Below are 17606 nucleotides of genomic sequence, written 5' to 3'. Positions count from 1 at the left end.
AAACTTTTTAACTCCAATATTCTCCTCCATAACTCAACTTTGTAGTTAATATCTTCTCTTGTCTCTACAATATGACCTATAACATCCACAAAAGGTTTGCATTTGAAAATTTTTTCTTGAATATACTTAGTCAAAACATCTAAGACTAGGTCAAATAAATAAGGGATCAATGATGAACTCTAATGTAATCCAATCCTTATAAAAAATTCTTTTGTTTCACTGCCGAACATTCTTATATTAGTTATTGTCTGTACATATTTTTTTATAGCTCTAATGTAGACAATCCAAACTCTGCTTTTTTTTTTCAAGGCTTTTCAAAGCACTTTTTTTGGGACACTTTCATTATTTTTTCCAAATTAATAAAAATTATTTATAAATCTTTACCTTTATATTGATACTTTTTTATTAATCTTCTTAATAGATAAATTACTTATGTAGTTGCCTTATTTGGCATGAAGCCAAATTGATTCTAAAATATACTAGTCATTTGAACTATCTAAATTAAAAATATGAAAATAAGATTATATTAAATTTGTACCATCCAATTTTTGATATAAATTAGTAAAGTACCTATGCATCTTATACAAACAGTTTTTATAAATGTGTGATATCTATTATTTTTGATGAATTTTTGCAAGATTTTTTTTGAAAGAATAACTTGTAATAAACACATTCTTGATATTATCATACATGTAGTGGAGATATTTAACTATTGTCAATAATGCTAATAATGCATGAGTAGGATATAACAAAAGATAAAAACATATGTTGTAAATATATACAATATGAAGTAAACTAAGAGAAAAATTATACTTCTTTAGACTAAATTATCAAAGATTTCCCTGTAAAACATTATGGTATATTCAGATTAATGAGGATTTGAATTTGAATTTAAACCAAATAAGAAATATTTGTATTTAGATTAAATTTCATTTACGGCTTAATCATTTGAAATTCTAATCACTTTAAATATTTTTTTTAAATTTTTATTATTAATACCTTTATGACTCTTGTATATTTCTCATCATGTGTCAATTAAAAAAAATAAACTTGATCATTTTTAATTTTTAATTTTTGTTTTGAATATTAGTTTATCTCTCTTTTTCATTTGAAATTTTTTAAACAATCCAAATAAAGAATTTTAAATGCATGGATTTCAAATGTAAGGTTTAAAATATAAGATTTCAAATTTAAAATCTAAATCCAAATCCAAATCTATTAATCCAAATAAAATATTAAATTTTTGTTAATGGAGCAACCATCATAATCAAGAGCCAATATTTTTAAACATTCACTACTTCAAACACGTGAAACAACAACCTATAATTGATTGTAGGCGAGCCATTGCACAAGAACATGTTTTCTAGTTTGTGTAAGTATTAAACATGTAGATGTGTGTCTTTTCATAACCCTATAAACTTATCAATTTTTTGCATTAAAAATAATTGTAGTACCCATTTTAAGCCTTATTTAATGATTCAAGAGGCCTAGAATTGAAACTAAATTTGAAAAATTTATGAGTGAAGGTCATCAATTGAATTCATGTTTCCATCATTTTAATTTTCACAATACTATCAGAATTCAAATATACAAATTTCTCATTAGGGAGCAGAGACAACATGTACTTATTTACTTCTTCAACCATGTCCAACGTAGAAGGTAATATTGCTTTATATATCCTTAAAATATGCAGAATTTTAGATATTGTTAGAGAAATTTAGAAATTTTGAGTAAACAATGGACTTTACTGGGTCATTTGAAGAATCCAATAACAAATCACCTGGGATCTTAGTATCCACTTATCCTTTATTGACTCCAACAATAGTCCCCTCACCCCTTAGATAATCCAGTCAATAAAATCCTTAAGCGCATTGATAGATATTGTTGAATTTGTTACTAAATGTCTCATGTTTCTTGTTAATGTAAGAAAATGACAAGTATCTCATATGTACAAAGAGTTAATAGTGAAAAAAACAATGTCTTATCTATTTTTAAAATTCTACATTTGTTAAAACTTTAACCTATTAAAAAATATGAAAAAAAGATTATATTAAATATGGACCATCCAATTTAGATATCTTTAGTGTTCATTTCATACACCAAATTCTTTCACCAAGGTGGCATCCATTAATTTCTCCTTTTTTGTTAAACAAACTAGGATAAATAAATTATAGTATGGACTTCTTAAGTGATATTTGTAATGCCCTCGATGATATTACCATATAAACCTTCACGTTAACTACTAATTAAAATAATTAACTTTGAAAATTTTGGGATCCTAATATAAAAACATTTCTAAAACCATTTAATAATATATATACGAGTTATAAAATATTACATAGCAAAAGCATTATGCAATATCATCTCAAAATCAACTAGAAAACATGTGTAAATAAACTAAATTAATTCAAAAAAAGGGCCATGCGCCGTAGCTTGTGTCACATGCGCTACGGAATGTGGCACAAAGACCCCAGCTGCCCACTTTGTGTCATGCACAGTAGCATGTGGTCCTTTGTTGATACATGCGCCGCGGCGCATGTATCAAAATCTGCTATTAAATTTTAGATTCTGATACAAACTTCAGAAGTGCGTTGTTTTCGCATTCGATATCCGATTGGGGTGATTCAAGCGCCCACACAAAATTTATTTCAAAATCTAATCAATGACACTAGTTTCATTAAAATTCAATATATTGTTTTAAAATTGAACACCCAAGAGCATTTTGACTATTTTAAATCAAAATTTGCCACTTAAGCATCTCCAATTGAAACCATAAGTCATTAGCCATGTTTAGAGCCTTAATCACATCCAATTGGACAATGTACACCTGATTCACTAATCATATACTCTATATAACATGCATACACATAATTGGCCTGTAAATTGCCCGTTAAACATAACTTGGGCAAATTCACATTTCTCAATCTCATTAATACCTAAGGCCAAATTTCACATCCATATTCCACATTCATCATTTCCATACACATTATCATTCATCCACTAGCCCATACTCTCTTTTTATCATATACACTTATATACACAGGGTTAAGGAAATCAAAGCACTAAACACCACAAAAACTCATAGTAAAATGCACATGTTTCCTAAGGCAATGTATATACACATTTACCACTACTTACATACAAATTCATTACACCGATTCTTACAAGGCTTTATCAAGTATTCTTAACCCAATTCATTCCTTTTCACACCACTACCACTAGAACTTGAAAAATGTAAATAACCACAGATGAGATCAAAATCTAACGCATATATACTCATATAGCCCATAAATGTTCATAAATGTTCCCCTCACTTATATAACTCATTTACAACCAATATAGCTCATAAATGTTCACTAACATAGATAACTGCATGAAAGTAATCAAAAACAATTTCAATAGTTTATATGGTCAAAATAACATAATTTTTCTTTCTATCAGAAATCATTTCATGCAATCAAGACAACAACATGATCATATATTCACCGATCCTCCAAAGCTCCCATATGCAAAACTATAGGCTCTACTGGATCAAGCACTTATTAATCCGAGCATATTTCAATGGTATAAACACACGGCCAAAATCTATCCTACTTATGGACTATGGTTTCCCCCATGTCACAAACTTATAATAGAGACATTGTTGACTCTTAATTGCACCCTAACAAGCACTAGGGGTTGCCAAACTGATCAGATGTCCTATGGTAATAGTCCCATAATATGTTGTACTGAATTACCCATGATAACAGCCTATAATATGCTATACCGGATGTCCCATGGTACCAACTTAACCATGTAGATTTATTCACTCACATCTCCATACACACATATTCCTACATACTCTAGGTGAATTCCAACCCCTTGTAATCAAGCTTTTCATATAAGTTTCATATTTCTACACCACACACTTTTATACCTAACATACATATATACACACACACACACACACATATATACCACACACTTTTATACATAACACACACACACACATGTATATATATATATATATATATATTCATTTAAAGGTAGATATCTTTAAACTTTCTTTTCATAAATCAATTTCACGCTAAACTTGTTTTCATAGTAAACTCATGCATAAAACCTCATAAAATAATAATACATTTACTTTTACACAGTTATGTGAGCTAACAAACATAACAAACTATATAATTATCTCAACCCTTTTGTTCAATAGAAAGGGTCACTTGTGTTCCACAACCCTATTCAAGGTTATTTAGCTATTCAACTCATTGCACGTAAGAATCTACACAATTTAAGCACCCAGAGTCAATTACTCTATTGACTAAAGGTGCCCATTACAACAATTTAATACCAAATCAACACCATTTCCCTTATTCACATTCACTCACATGCATTACAACTAATTTCCACTCCATACAAGCTTTAACCTTTACCTAGTCAGATTTCTCTCACAACGCTCTCTCTAAATTAGGTAAAATTATGCCTATGGCTTCAAAGCTTTATCGTTTCGACTCAAACATGTCACAAAGTACTAGTTTAGTCCCATAGGACCTTTTTATTACTAAAGGATAAGAAATCATCTCCTTAAAACTTTCAAATTTAGTTTGTCAATAGTTAAAACTAAGAAAATAAGGTAGGATTAGAGGTTAAGATAGTACAAGACTTACCCGATAAGTAACAAGTCAAAAATATTACCCATTCTCTCAAAACTCATTACCCTAGCAAAGGTTCACCTCTTCTACATGCTAGATCTCCCTTCTCTTTATCTCTCTTTTGTTTTTCACAAGCTGGACATGTTCCCATTTATCAAAATTTTATATCATGTGTCACGGCACACTCATCCTCAGCCACGGTGCGTGGCACAATGAGGAAAATCCTCACTATACTCACATGCTCTACTTGGGGATGCTGTTCTTTTACTCATATCTACTCATATAATATCATAATAAGTCAACTCAACAGTTCACTATCTAGAATTCTAATCCCATATTAAATTACTAATTCATTCATTAATCAATTATTAATGTAGGATTAGAAATAGATGTTATAATATTGACCCCTAGTAAAATTCAATGGTGTTAGAATTAGACTAAATATATTGAGCTAGTTAGGACACTCATTCACTAATCAATGGTCATATTGTAGTCGAATTGATTACAATTAAAATATATTTTTCTTGAAGTACTTATCCTTTATTAGGATAGAAAATTTGCCAAAGTCAACATCTACTCAAACTTGCTTGAAGCTCTCACACTTATTTAGTATGATCTCACCTAGAATCACCCTCTCTCAGATGTTATTAACAAGATTAGGTCATGAGAGTCTAAGTGATAATTTTCGACTATACCTTTGGAAAAGTGAATAAAAGCATAGATTGGTTTGCTAGTTGAGCTTCTAACGATATTTTAGATACTATGATCTTTGTTGATCTGCCTATAGGTTACATAAGTCTTATAAGCTTTAACATGAACTAATTGTTATACCTTACACAATTTACTATGGTATTTTTATTCAAAAAAATTATTTTTAAATAATACATATAGAAAAAACAACTTGCGTAAATCCTCCCGACAGGGGGTGAATTGGGTTAATTAAAAATTAAAAAATAATTTAAACAAATATAAGTATAAGGAAGGAACGATTTCAGCAAATAAATTTGAGTGAGGAGAAGAGAATTTTAGCATAAAGAGTTTATCTTTGTTCAACTTTATCCATTTGAGCCTACGTCTAGTCCCCAAGGCACCTTTAAGATTTCTTACCATTCACCAAGATTAAACTAGGCTCTTAGTTGTTTCAGTACAACCGAGACTCTTAACTAAGTTTGAATTTCTTCCCTTACAAAGGTAATTACAAATTCCTTAAGCTTTCCAAGCTTAAGTTACTCTATTTTATATGAGAAATATAGAGAAGGATAAAGTGAATTCAATAATGAATCATTACTATGATAAAACTCTCTTTCAGAGTGAATATACAATCAGTGAAGCACTTAGAATATTGAATGCAATAATATAAAGTTGTTAGAGAATAAATGCAAGTAGTTGGCTTAATTAACTTCTGCATCTTCGCTTCATAAATGAGTCCTATTTATAGTTGATTCTTGAATTAGATCTATTAGGCTTATGTATTTGCCATTGAATACTTCATCTTTGTTTCCTTTGAGATTTGCATAGTTTGAGGCAATAAAATAGTGCTTTTCTGGAAGGATTGCATGCTGTTGGTGCCTTAAAGAAAGTAACGGCTATATATATTAAATGCTATGACAAAAGGTAAAAGAGAGTGATACTAGTAGAGCAGGGTTATACTAGTAGAAAGAAATAATCAAAGATTGAAAAAGCATTTAAAAGAATTCTAGGTAGATAAAAGTGAGAACCCAACACATGGAAGTGGAAGAGGATTGAGTATGAATGAGTTTCGAAATTACTCTATTTTGGAAGCAAAAAACAAAGGAGAATTCTTGAAAGATATACTAGTAGGAAAGGGTATATACTAGTATGTGTAGGAAGGATTGAAGAGAGAGAGAGAGAAAAAGACACATACAAGTAGGAGAGAGTTATACTAGAAGGACTTACGTAAAATGCATTAACTTTGACGGATATATATCGATAGCTCTTAATAGATTTGGGTAGGAAATAAACCTTTGGGTAGGTCATAAGCATACCGATAGAAATACCACATTACATATATAACATGTGAGACATTTGGGTAGAAGATAGGTCTTTGGATAGAAGTAGGATATACCAATAGAAATGGGATATACCTATGGAACTCATAGGTGAAGAGAGGCTAAGACATTTCGATAGAAGAGATATCTTTGGGTAGGAAACAGTCATACCAGTGGAAGTCCATGCATAAAGGTAGAAATGACAAGTACACTAACACCTAAGACATTTGGGTAGGAAGGAGTTATATTAATAGGATGAAGATATACCGGTAGGAGTTATAGATATTGGTATGTCCAAGAATTAGTTCACCAATAGATTAAACAAGATTAGTTCGAGCTAAACTAAATTAAGGACAGGAAATAATTCAAAAAAATATTTCAAGGATAGAAGAAAAAAAGAGGACCAAGAAAGCTAGAGAATTTTACACATAGCTACTTAATCTCCTTAAATTAGCCATGTACTCTTATCTACAAAAACAATCTTCTCTATTTTTTTAATCTTCAAAACCAAAGTTCAACAACTTGGATGATAATATTTATCTATATATTGTCATACGTGCCCAAATATGTTTTGTAATATTTGTTTATGTTAATTTCATGCATGCCAAACTAACACAATCTTATGCACATGGGTGATTCTACATATATGTGAGGATGGGCATTTGTCTCCCCTCAATTTTGTGACACCTAACGTAAATATGAATTGGATTTTAATTTGCCCTCACTGATATATTAGTTTTGAACCTAATGATCAAAAGAGGAACAAGAAAAGAGGAAAATAGAGGGAGGGGAAGATGACATTCATGTAAGTCTAAGAAGGGGGTTGGGGGTGTAAAGTTTGTAAGAAAAGAAGTATAAATTTGATATTGGACTTTAGATTTAAGATATTGAAAGAGTAAAATTGACGGTGGAATCATTTAAAATTAATATATATGAAATAGGATTTCTTATAAGTTATAATTGTGAGTAGTGAGAGAGGATTGCAATTTTGGAATACTTTAAATACTATGAATGATTATTTTTAATTTAAACTTTTAGTTCAAACCGTTCAATTCTTACGTTTTTAGTGGAATCATTTATTTTATTTTTTAAATTTTTTGACATTTTTACTAAAATCCTTTTATATAGTTTTAAACAATTTCTACTTTTATATATTCAATTTGTTTTTTTTTTAATTTTTAGCAAATAAAGTTGGTATACATGGTAGATGTATCATTATTATTTAAATAAGTGGATGGGGTCTTAAACTCTTGTACATGTAGAAAACCTAGTTCATATGGTTCCATTTATTGCTTTCAGTATATGAGGCAAATAAAATTTGGTATCAATCGAGTATATATCATTTGTGCCTCACCAAAATAAAAATTCTACCCTCCATTGACTATGGATTCTAGGTCCGCCACTACTCATACATGCCTAACCCAAATTGTTATTTATTGGCTATTACAGATAATTAAAATCATCAAGTATGCGAGATTAATTGTCCAACTAAGCTATTACAAGCTTCCATAATTAACCAAAGCCACTAATGAATCATCAAGTATATATAACACTAAACAAAAAATAAAAAAATGATATAATTTTGGGTTATTGAATACTTTTTAAGAAGAGAAAATTTTAGTTTAGACTCCTTGACCAAATATACTAAAAAAGTGAGCCCCTTAAAGTCTGAAGTTTCATTGCAAATCAAGAATAGTGAAATAAAATTAAAATGCAAACTAGAATTAGGTCATCGTCCCAAGTGGAAAATTAACTATGCACACAAACTCTGGTAGGAAAATTAACAAGAACAGCATAGGAAATGAACAATTTCAATGACAATTTGAATAAAAACAAGTAAAACTATGCACACTAAGAACTTGTGTGGGAAAATTAATCAATTCAGTATGGAAAATGAAAAACTTCATTATGAAAAATTTTCAACTATGTTTATCATGATAAAAGAACAAAAAATAAAATCAACTGAAATTATGCGCACGAACAATTCCTTTAAGAAAAATAATTATTTCAGTATGGACAATGAAAAACTACAATATGAGAAATTGACAACTTTTTTTACCATAATAATAATAATACTAAGAATAAAATTAAGTGAAACTCTATGTACAAAAAATTCTGATAAGAAAATTAACCACTTCAATATGAAAAATAAAAACCTCAATATGAAAAATTTGCAAGTATCTTTTAACAAGCTTAAGCCACTAAGGAAAATGAAATAGTTTTGGTTTGCATTTTAATTTTATTTTACTACTCTTGATCTACTGGAAAATTTCAAACTTTAAGGGACTGGCTCTTTATTGTGTTTAATCAAACGGTCTTGATTGAAAATTTTCCTTTAAAAGAAAAGAAAATACTAGTTTTGACCAATTTTCTGCCCATTCACTTTTTGACCATTTTTATCGGTTCCAAATGGGACATATGATCAATTACTAGCCTAATCAGTCAAAGTGTCAAACCCATTGGTCCGGTATAGTTGTGACAACATTGGTAAAAAAAGGTTGTGGATGATTTATTTTTTAGCCAAATATAACCAGGTCACAATAAAGAAAGAGAAATTTAGTAGTTGTCCAAGCACATGTGTGATGGCTCTCACCTTTGGTTTGGATCTGTGCTGAAAAAAAGGTTTCAAAGATATTATAGTCATAACTGATTGTACTCAAGTTATCAATCTTATGATCACACGTGATGAGATAAAGGGACACCGTACCCATTCTAGAATATTATTCGAGAAGGTCATAATTTATTGTTCAGAAATTAGTCTGTAAGCGTTAACATTAAGCATAGAGACTTCGTTAGCATGGCTACTGCTCTAACTAGACATGCCCATGATACGGGTAATCAAAGCAATGTCTTTAAGTTTTATCGACTTTTGTTAGTAGGGATGGAAGAAAGGGAAAGATATATGCTCCATAGGGAAAACCTTATGTAATCTTTCTTGATTATGCTATCATCTTTTATCCCAAAAAACCAAAAAAAAAAGGGAGAGGATGAACGTCCTCGTTTTTTAACAATCCTGCAAGCTGACAACTTGGGAGTCCACAAGAAAATGAAGGAAAAAGGTTTCTACATGTGCTTTATTTTGATATCAAGTGGCTAGATAAGTTAGCGCTCTTTCTCAAGTTCAGTGAGCAGTAACTGAAACTGCGGGATGTCCTTGTTCAGTAACTCTTTTGTTTGTCTAATCCAAACCCCCCCACACACACAACAGCATCATCATCTAGCATTTTCCGGGTGTGAAAACTGCAAGATCTTTGGCCAGATCGTATGTCAATAGTGTCCCCAGTAATTGAATGTTCCCGATGACTGTTAAAGCCGGATCTTTTCCTTCCCTAAAAGCTAAGCAAACCACCCCTTCTTCTGGCCTTAGGACTATCTGCTCATCACTCAGCTTCAACGTAACAAGATTCTCACCTTCGATCGACCCATTCTCAAAATACAATTCTATTTCTGGGTAAACACTTGAAGGTTCTTCGTCGTAGCAAAACTCCAACCCCTCTGGCCCCACCAATCTATGCCTAAAATTCCCCATCTTCCTTCTGATCTCTGACCCAAAAACACTATACGCTTCGCTTGGCAAACGCATCAGATTCGACCCGGTATCGACAATTACCCCACTATCATAGTTCAGCCCGTACCCCCAAACCCTGGATGGAATATCCAGCATGAACCCATCAACACCTATACCCACAAACTGCACAAAGTAATAGTGAGGATATCGATCCTTCTGGCTTAGAGGAACCGCAATAGAGTTACTATCATAGTTTTCTTTTGGAGGCGAGGCGCCATGGAAACTCAGAAGAGAGGGTTTTTCCAATGACAGGCATAGAGAAAATGCCTCTGCACGGAGCTGGCTCTGCAAAGACAGTGGACCACGACCCAGCCCAAGAACTGCAGAAAAGTGAGTACTGAAGGGACCCTCGTGAGAATCTGCACAACCCATGACGAATTGCTCGAGGATTGTGTTGGAAGGAACCAGAGTCAACAAGTCGATCACGACTCTTCCTAAGGATCGAGATTGCTCTGCATATTTTAGATTGAACCGACAAGAAGAGCCTTGAGGAAAGAAAAAGACGTCTCGCATGTCAGGGATTGTGCAAGCAGGGGAGTCCCCGGCAAGCTCTTGAAGAGTGGCAGATGCTCGACTGTCAAAGAGAGGGCGGGTCTGTGGGTAGCAGGCGCTGCAAGGCTGGCATTGAGCCCATGTGAAATGAGTGGCTGTGTCGATCCGAGCTAAGAGGATTTGGCTCGGAGTTCCGACCCATAAGAACACCGCGTAGCCATTGACGTTTGGGTACAAGTTCATGGTTGCTTCTACTTTTTCAGGATGATAGTGAGGCTGCTGCTTCAGTCTCAGCTTTTTGTGCAGAGGAATTGTAAGCAGAGATTGTGAAGCAGGATGAGATGAAGGGTTTGTTAGTAATACAGTTGACGAGGTGACGAGAATAAGAAGCTTCAGCTTCAATATTACGATGTTCCATGGATACGCCATGCTGTTTCTCCGCCGACACACACTTCATCACCTGGCTTTTGAATAAAATTGACAGTTCTGATTGCAAGGTGGCTTTTTTATACCTGTTTTGGAGCGTGAATTACTTTTAATAACCATATTCATTATCAAATATCATGATATTTATTATTTTGTAAGAAATTTATAATATAAAGTACTTCTTTGAAAATTTTCTTAACTTTAATTTTTGAAAATAATTATGGAGTTTTTATATTCTTGAATCTATACAAAATTATGGACTCATGCCTTGGATGATATTTGAAAAAAATCATATTGTTCATGAGTTATGAATAATACAACTTTTTGTATTGCATATACATATATAAAATTTTTAAATCTTATATTTGCTTAACATAAGAAGCATGATTCCTTCGGGACATGGAAGAATGATTTTTCTAGGAACATGCCAGTTAACTCGGGGGAGACAGCCTTTACTTTTAACCTAACGACTTTGCTTAGATAGATAATGCGAATGTTGCGGTTCCATTTCCATGTAAATGTGAGCATGTGTTGTTTACTTGTATATCAACATGAAAACCACATTCTTGAGCTGCTTCGAGCAATAAGCAAAATCATGCTTTCGCCATACTCAATCCAAAACAAACATATCCTAAGCACATTAGAAATTTGGCGAATTGGTTGTTGTTTTGGATAAAAAGTTGGCATAAATATTAGTAGTAATTTTCAATCACACATAGATGATATTACTATCAAGAATCAGATAAAATTAAGAGTATAAATGTAAATTTTTATTGATCCCCAAAGAAACACGTTGCAGTTACAGAGAGAGATGTTGTGACAATTGGCCCCTTAATTCATACTACTACTGTGATTTGTGAGACGAGTCCTATGTGCAAGTTTCGGATTGGCTACTTGTTGATCTATTACATCACGTGGTTCTCCAGTTAGGTAACGGTACCATCCATGGAGCATTTCCCTTATACTATATTTGGATGGATATGAATTTGAATTTAAATTTGAGTTAAATCTATTATTTAGATAATTAAAAATGTACAATGATTCAAATCTAAATTCAAATTCTACCTCAATCTCTTTGTAATTTGAAGTCCTTTCTAAATCTTTTATTATTTTAAATCTTATCTCAATCTCTTTGTAATTTGACCGGCCCGCCGGTAGCACCAAACCGAACACAATGACCAGGACCTAACGACCGCCATGAATGGGACTAGACAATCAAGCCATTGGGACTACACCACTAGCGCCGACTGGACCGAAGTGCAAGCGATGATAGGGATCGAACGACCTATTTCCATTAGGAATGGGCTGCTAGCGATGACTGGGATCGAACGACTAACTTTCACCAGGACTGGACCACTAATGAACCAAGACTGGAGCGCCGACTTTCACTAGGACCGAACAGATGGCTTCCATTAGAAACAAGTAGCTAGCGATGACTAGTACGAACCTCCACTGCCGATCAGGATCAGATTGCTGATGCCATCGGGGACCAAAGGGCCGACTTCTATTAAGATTGGACTATTGGTACCAACCAAGACCAGAGTACAAGCAACGACCGAGACTAGATGACTGACTCCTATAGAGACGAGACTGCTAGTCCTAATTAAAGTCAGGGGTCCGGTCTTAGTCATAGTGGGAGCCAGCCATCTGATTCTGGTCACATGTGGCTATCTAGTCCTAGTCAGCACTAGCAATCTAATCTCGATCTACACTAGCGGTCTTGTAAGAGAGATAAAAGTGTATAAAATATATGAATTATCACTTCCCCTACACTTAAGCCTTTTGCACTCTCGGGCAATATCATTTTAAAAATGGAACCAAGATAAGAAAGAGAATAAAGTTGGAAAAACAAAATGTTGAAGTTGCAAAATCAAGTGCTAATGACCATTCATCAATCAACTATCCAATTAATTATCAACATGCAAAGAGAATAATTCCATGATAACAACATGTAGTAAGAATGAATCAAAAATCAGATAGCCACACAAGGAAAAATGTTTGCACTCATCTCATTAGTGTTTAGGGTTAATTTTGACTCAAATCCACTTATCTAATCACCCTACCATAGGCTTGTCAAAATTATAAATCTCCACCACTTGTAGCAAAATGCATTTGTGAATCAAAAAGACTTTCATTTGGTTGTAACGTTGGTAAAGGAAAAGGGAATGTAAGAATGCATATGAAAGGAAATGGATGCATATATCAATCAAACCAAATGTGAGATTTAAAGGCATAAATAAGTTTCAAGTAATGAAAATCATTCAAACAATACAAACTAACAAGGTAGCAAGGGATTTTATTCACAATTATACATCCTTTTTTTTCCTTTCTTATTTCAAATTTCTTCTTTTTTTTTCCTTGTATTTTTTCTTTATTTTTTTCTCACTTCATTCTTCTTCTTCTTCTTCTTCTTCTTCTTCTTTAAACAATTGAACTACATTTTTTTCATCCTTGCACCCTACAAAAACAACTAAAAAATGAACAAATAGAAATTCACCACTTAAAATCAAGATATGCCAATTTATCTTAACAAAGTAATATTATGAATCAATATGCATTCTTGAGAAAGTGAGGAGTATGAGCATGAATGGATAAAAGAATATGAACTAGAAAGCTCAAAAGGCCTTGCAAGGAATAAAATCACAATTAGGGTTGGCCTTTTGGCTAACTAGCTATTTTTAATGAATTCCTTAATCATCTTCATAATGCAAAGTGCAAATGTAGCCTTGAAAAAGAATAGAAACAAGTTCTAGAGAGTGAAAAAGCATAAGTGGATATATGCACACTAAAAAGGAATCAATTAAACTCAATTATCCTTCCAACAAGGGTTATGCTATCCAAATTAATTCATGCAAGATAAAAGCTGAATCATTTCATCAAACATAATCCAAGGAGTGAAATATCAAACAAAAAAAAACAAAATGAAGTTTTTGTAAACTTTGTTTTATTAAAAGAAACAAAAGAAAAAAAAAACTAAAAATATTTTTGGTTCGCTCCTCCATACTTAGTCATTTCATTGCCCCTAATGCAAACTTAGACTAAAAACATGTGCACAAGAAATCAAGAAAGAAGCAATGAAAAAGTGGGAGAAAAGTTTTTTTAAAAAAATTATTGATTTTTTTAAACCTTGGTGCCTTGGCAATGGTAGGAGTATAGTGGGAAGATATATTAATGACTTTGGAAAGTTATTGTTGTTGTATGAATGAAATAGGTAGAAAATGATGATAGAAAAAATATGGCACTAGTGCCATGGCATTGTCTGAAGGGTGCCATGACATTAGAGAAGGTGTTGTTCTAGAAAAAAAATAAAGGACTCAAGTGCCATGGCACTAGAGAGCATGTCAACATAAAAATGGGGGAACTTGCTAGTAGTGCCATGACACTAGTTAGATAGTGCCTTGACAATAGAGAGCAAGCAATTTGCAATTGAATGGCAATGTATGGTGATATAACAAGGTGAAAATGAAGCTTTAGCAACCAAGAACACATGCCATCAAAAAAAATCAACAAATTAAAAGCAAAAACTACAAAAACACAACCTAAAATGAATTCCCTATACTTATAATTCATCCAATCCAACAATTCAAATTATGGTAATAATAAAATGTAAAAGGTAAAAAAGTAAGAGTAGAGAGAAACAACTTAGTCATGGTGGATCCTTCAAATGGTTATGATGAGACTCCCCTAAAGTTGGAATAAAGCCTTAATAAACCTTGCACAAAGTTTTATAAGCAGTTTTATAAGACAAAAGAGAATCCTCAAGCTTTGTGCTCTAATCTTTTCTATTAGTCTTCACAACCTTGGAAAGAATTGTTTTAATTTCCTTGTTGCTCACTTTAGTTTGACCATTCGTTTGTGAGTGATAAAGTTTAGAAACTTTGTGTGTCACTTCATATTTAGCCAATAAAGCCTTCATCAATTAGCTATTACAAAAATGAGAGCTTTGGTTGCTTATTAGTGCTCATAGAACTTCATACCTACAAAAAATATTATAATTTAGAAACTTCAAAACAACCTTGATATTATTAGTTCTTGTAGGAATGGCCTCTATCCATTTGGATATATTGTCAACTGCAAGTAAAATGTAATTAAAGCCAAAGGAAAGAGGAAAGGGTCTCATAAAGTCAATGCCCTACATATAAAAAATTTCAAAAAATAAAACTTTATTTCTTGGCATGTCATGTCTTTTGCCCCAACTTCCCACCTTTTGACAATTTAAACAAGATTTACAATATGAATGCGCATCTCTAAACAATGTAGGCCAATACAAACCACAATCCAAGACTTTCCTAGCTGTCCTATTAGAAATAAAATGCCCAAAACAAGCATGAGAATGACAAAACTCAAGAATGGACTTAAAATTAACATCAAGCAAGTAAGGACTTATTTGAAAAGGTATCAACAACAAGGCTATAATTTACTAAATAATATAATATACCTCATCTTGAGGATTTTGGGATCCACTTCTATCCTTAATCTCTAAGTTAAATTCTTACATCAAAATAACCCATCTAATAAGCCTTGGTTTGGCATTTGGCTTTTTAAAAGGATACTTGATTGCTACATGATCTATATAAACCACAACTTTAGAATTTAGAAAATAAGATCTAAATTTCTTTAAGCAAACCCAATATCAAAAGGCTCTTTTTTAGTAGTTGTGTAGTTGACTTGAGAATCATCCAAGGTATTTGATGCATAAGTAATCACATGAAAATTTTTACCATCTTTTTAGACTAACATTGCATTTCAAAAGGAAGAGACCAATTGGAGCCTTTCAAAATGGAAGGGAGAATAAGAATGGATTTTAACATGTCAAAACTAGATTTGCATGAATCATCAAAGTGAAAGTCTATATCCTTTTGCAATAACTTTGAAAGTGGAAGTGCAATTTTGTTGAAATCTTTAATGAGTCTTCTATAAAAGCCCATATGGCCTAAGAATGATCTCAACTCCCTAATGCAAGTAGGATGTGGCAAAGAAGAAATGACATGAATTTTAGCTTTATCTACTTCTATGCCTTTCTTAGAAATCAAGTCCCCATAATAATTCCCTTATCCACCATAGAATGAGATTTCTCAAAATGAAGGACAAGTTTCTTTTTATTACATCTTTTTAAAACTTTATGTAAACTAGACAAGCAATTATCGAATGAATCCCTATAAATAGTGAAGTCATCCATCAAGACCTCCATGCAATTTTCAATAAAATCACAAAAAATACTAAGCATGCAACATTGGAAGGTCCCAAGAGCATTGCATAATCCAAAAGGCATTCACCTATATGCAAATGTGTCAAATGGGCAAGTGAATGTTGCCTTGTCATGGTCCTCCAGTGCTATAGGAATCTAAAAGTAGCCATAAAAACCATCAAGGAAACAATACTATCATTTACAAGCCAATCTTTCAAGTATTTACTCAATAAAGGGAAATAAAAAATGATCTTTTCTAGTCACATTATTTAGCCTCCTATACCAAGAATATCACCTAATGCCCATCTTAAAGTATGCATATGTTTTCTCATCATACATAACCAAGCATATTCCTCACTCGAAGCCAAAAAGTTAGAAATTATTACCAAAAGCTTCTCATTATCAAGCAAATAAGCATATTTGAGATTGAAAGGTAGAGGCTTTAACTCTAAAGGTGGAGGTTCTGCACGTGAAGGAACAGGCCTCTTGAGTTCTGAACCTTTATATGTACTTTTAGACTTCAATCCTTGAGGTTGAGAAGCCACTTACTTTGCTTCTTGTTTATTGGTTTTAGCTTCAACTCCCTTACCAAGCTTTGTAAGAACATTACCTTACACTATGGCCTTTGTTTCCTCTTGTTCAACCTTTGTTTCAAGCTTCACAAGTGTTCCATCCATTCTAACCACATGCATGGAAATCATCTTATCATTAATTTCAAGATTCTTGTTGGCTATATGTAGCTTGATACCTATAAAGTCAACACAAAAACCTTCCTCAAGCTTATTTTGGCCAATAAAAACACAATTTTCAAAGAAATCCAGCAAGTAACTAGCTAGTTCATCATCATCATCTTGCATATTTGAACAATCACCATTTAATTCAAGCAACAAAGAAGAAACATCCAAACAATTTTGGCATTTGAAATTGTCCAAGCAAGAGCAAGAAAGATTTGAACTAGATGGAGAGGAACTATTATCATTACTAGAAGTCAAGGCAATCTTATGTGAGTCACAAGCATAATCAATCAATACATCCACAACATTCAAACCTAAAAGAGAGTAATTCTCAAAAGGATAGCGCATGGCCTCAAAAACATTAAAGTGAATAGTTATACCACTAAATTCCATTGACAATGTTCCTCATTTCATGTTTATTATAATGTTGGCATTCTCAAGGAAGGTCTCCTTAAAATGATTAGGCCATCACCATTCCCACCTTCATTAGCCATGTTAAGAATATAAAAATTAGTTGGAAAAGCACATTCTTTAACTTTAACAAGGATATCTTCC

General features: G+C 32.6%; 1 protein-coding gene across 1 annotated transcript; it reads right to left on the bottom strand.

The window, feature by feature from the left end:
• Nucleotides 1-9860: 9860 nt before the first annotated feature.
• On the bottom strand, nt 9861-11132 carry LOC129309041 (aspartic proteinase nepenthesin-2-like). The gene has a single exon (XM_054950382.1). The coding sequence runs from the start codon at nt 11130-11132 to the stop codon at nt 9861-9863; it is 1272 nt and encodes a 423-aa protein (XP_054806357.1).
• Nucleotides 11133-17606: the final 6474 nt, after the last annotated feature.

Source organism: Prosopis cineraria, unplaced genomic scaffold, assembly GCF_029017545.1.
Source record: "Prosopis cineraria cultivar Desert tree isolate PC_DT_omini unplaced genomic scaffold, ASM2901754v1 PC4, whole genome shotgun sequence".
NCBI lineage: Eukaryota > Viridiplantae > Streptophyta > Magnoliopsida > Fabales > Fabaceae > Prosopis > Prosopis cineraria.
The sequence above is the reverse complement of the archived record's forward strand: the minus strand, read 5'-3'. Positions and strand labels throughout refer to the sequence as shown.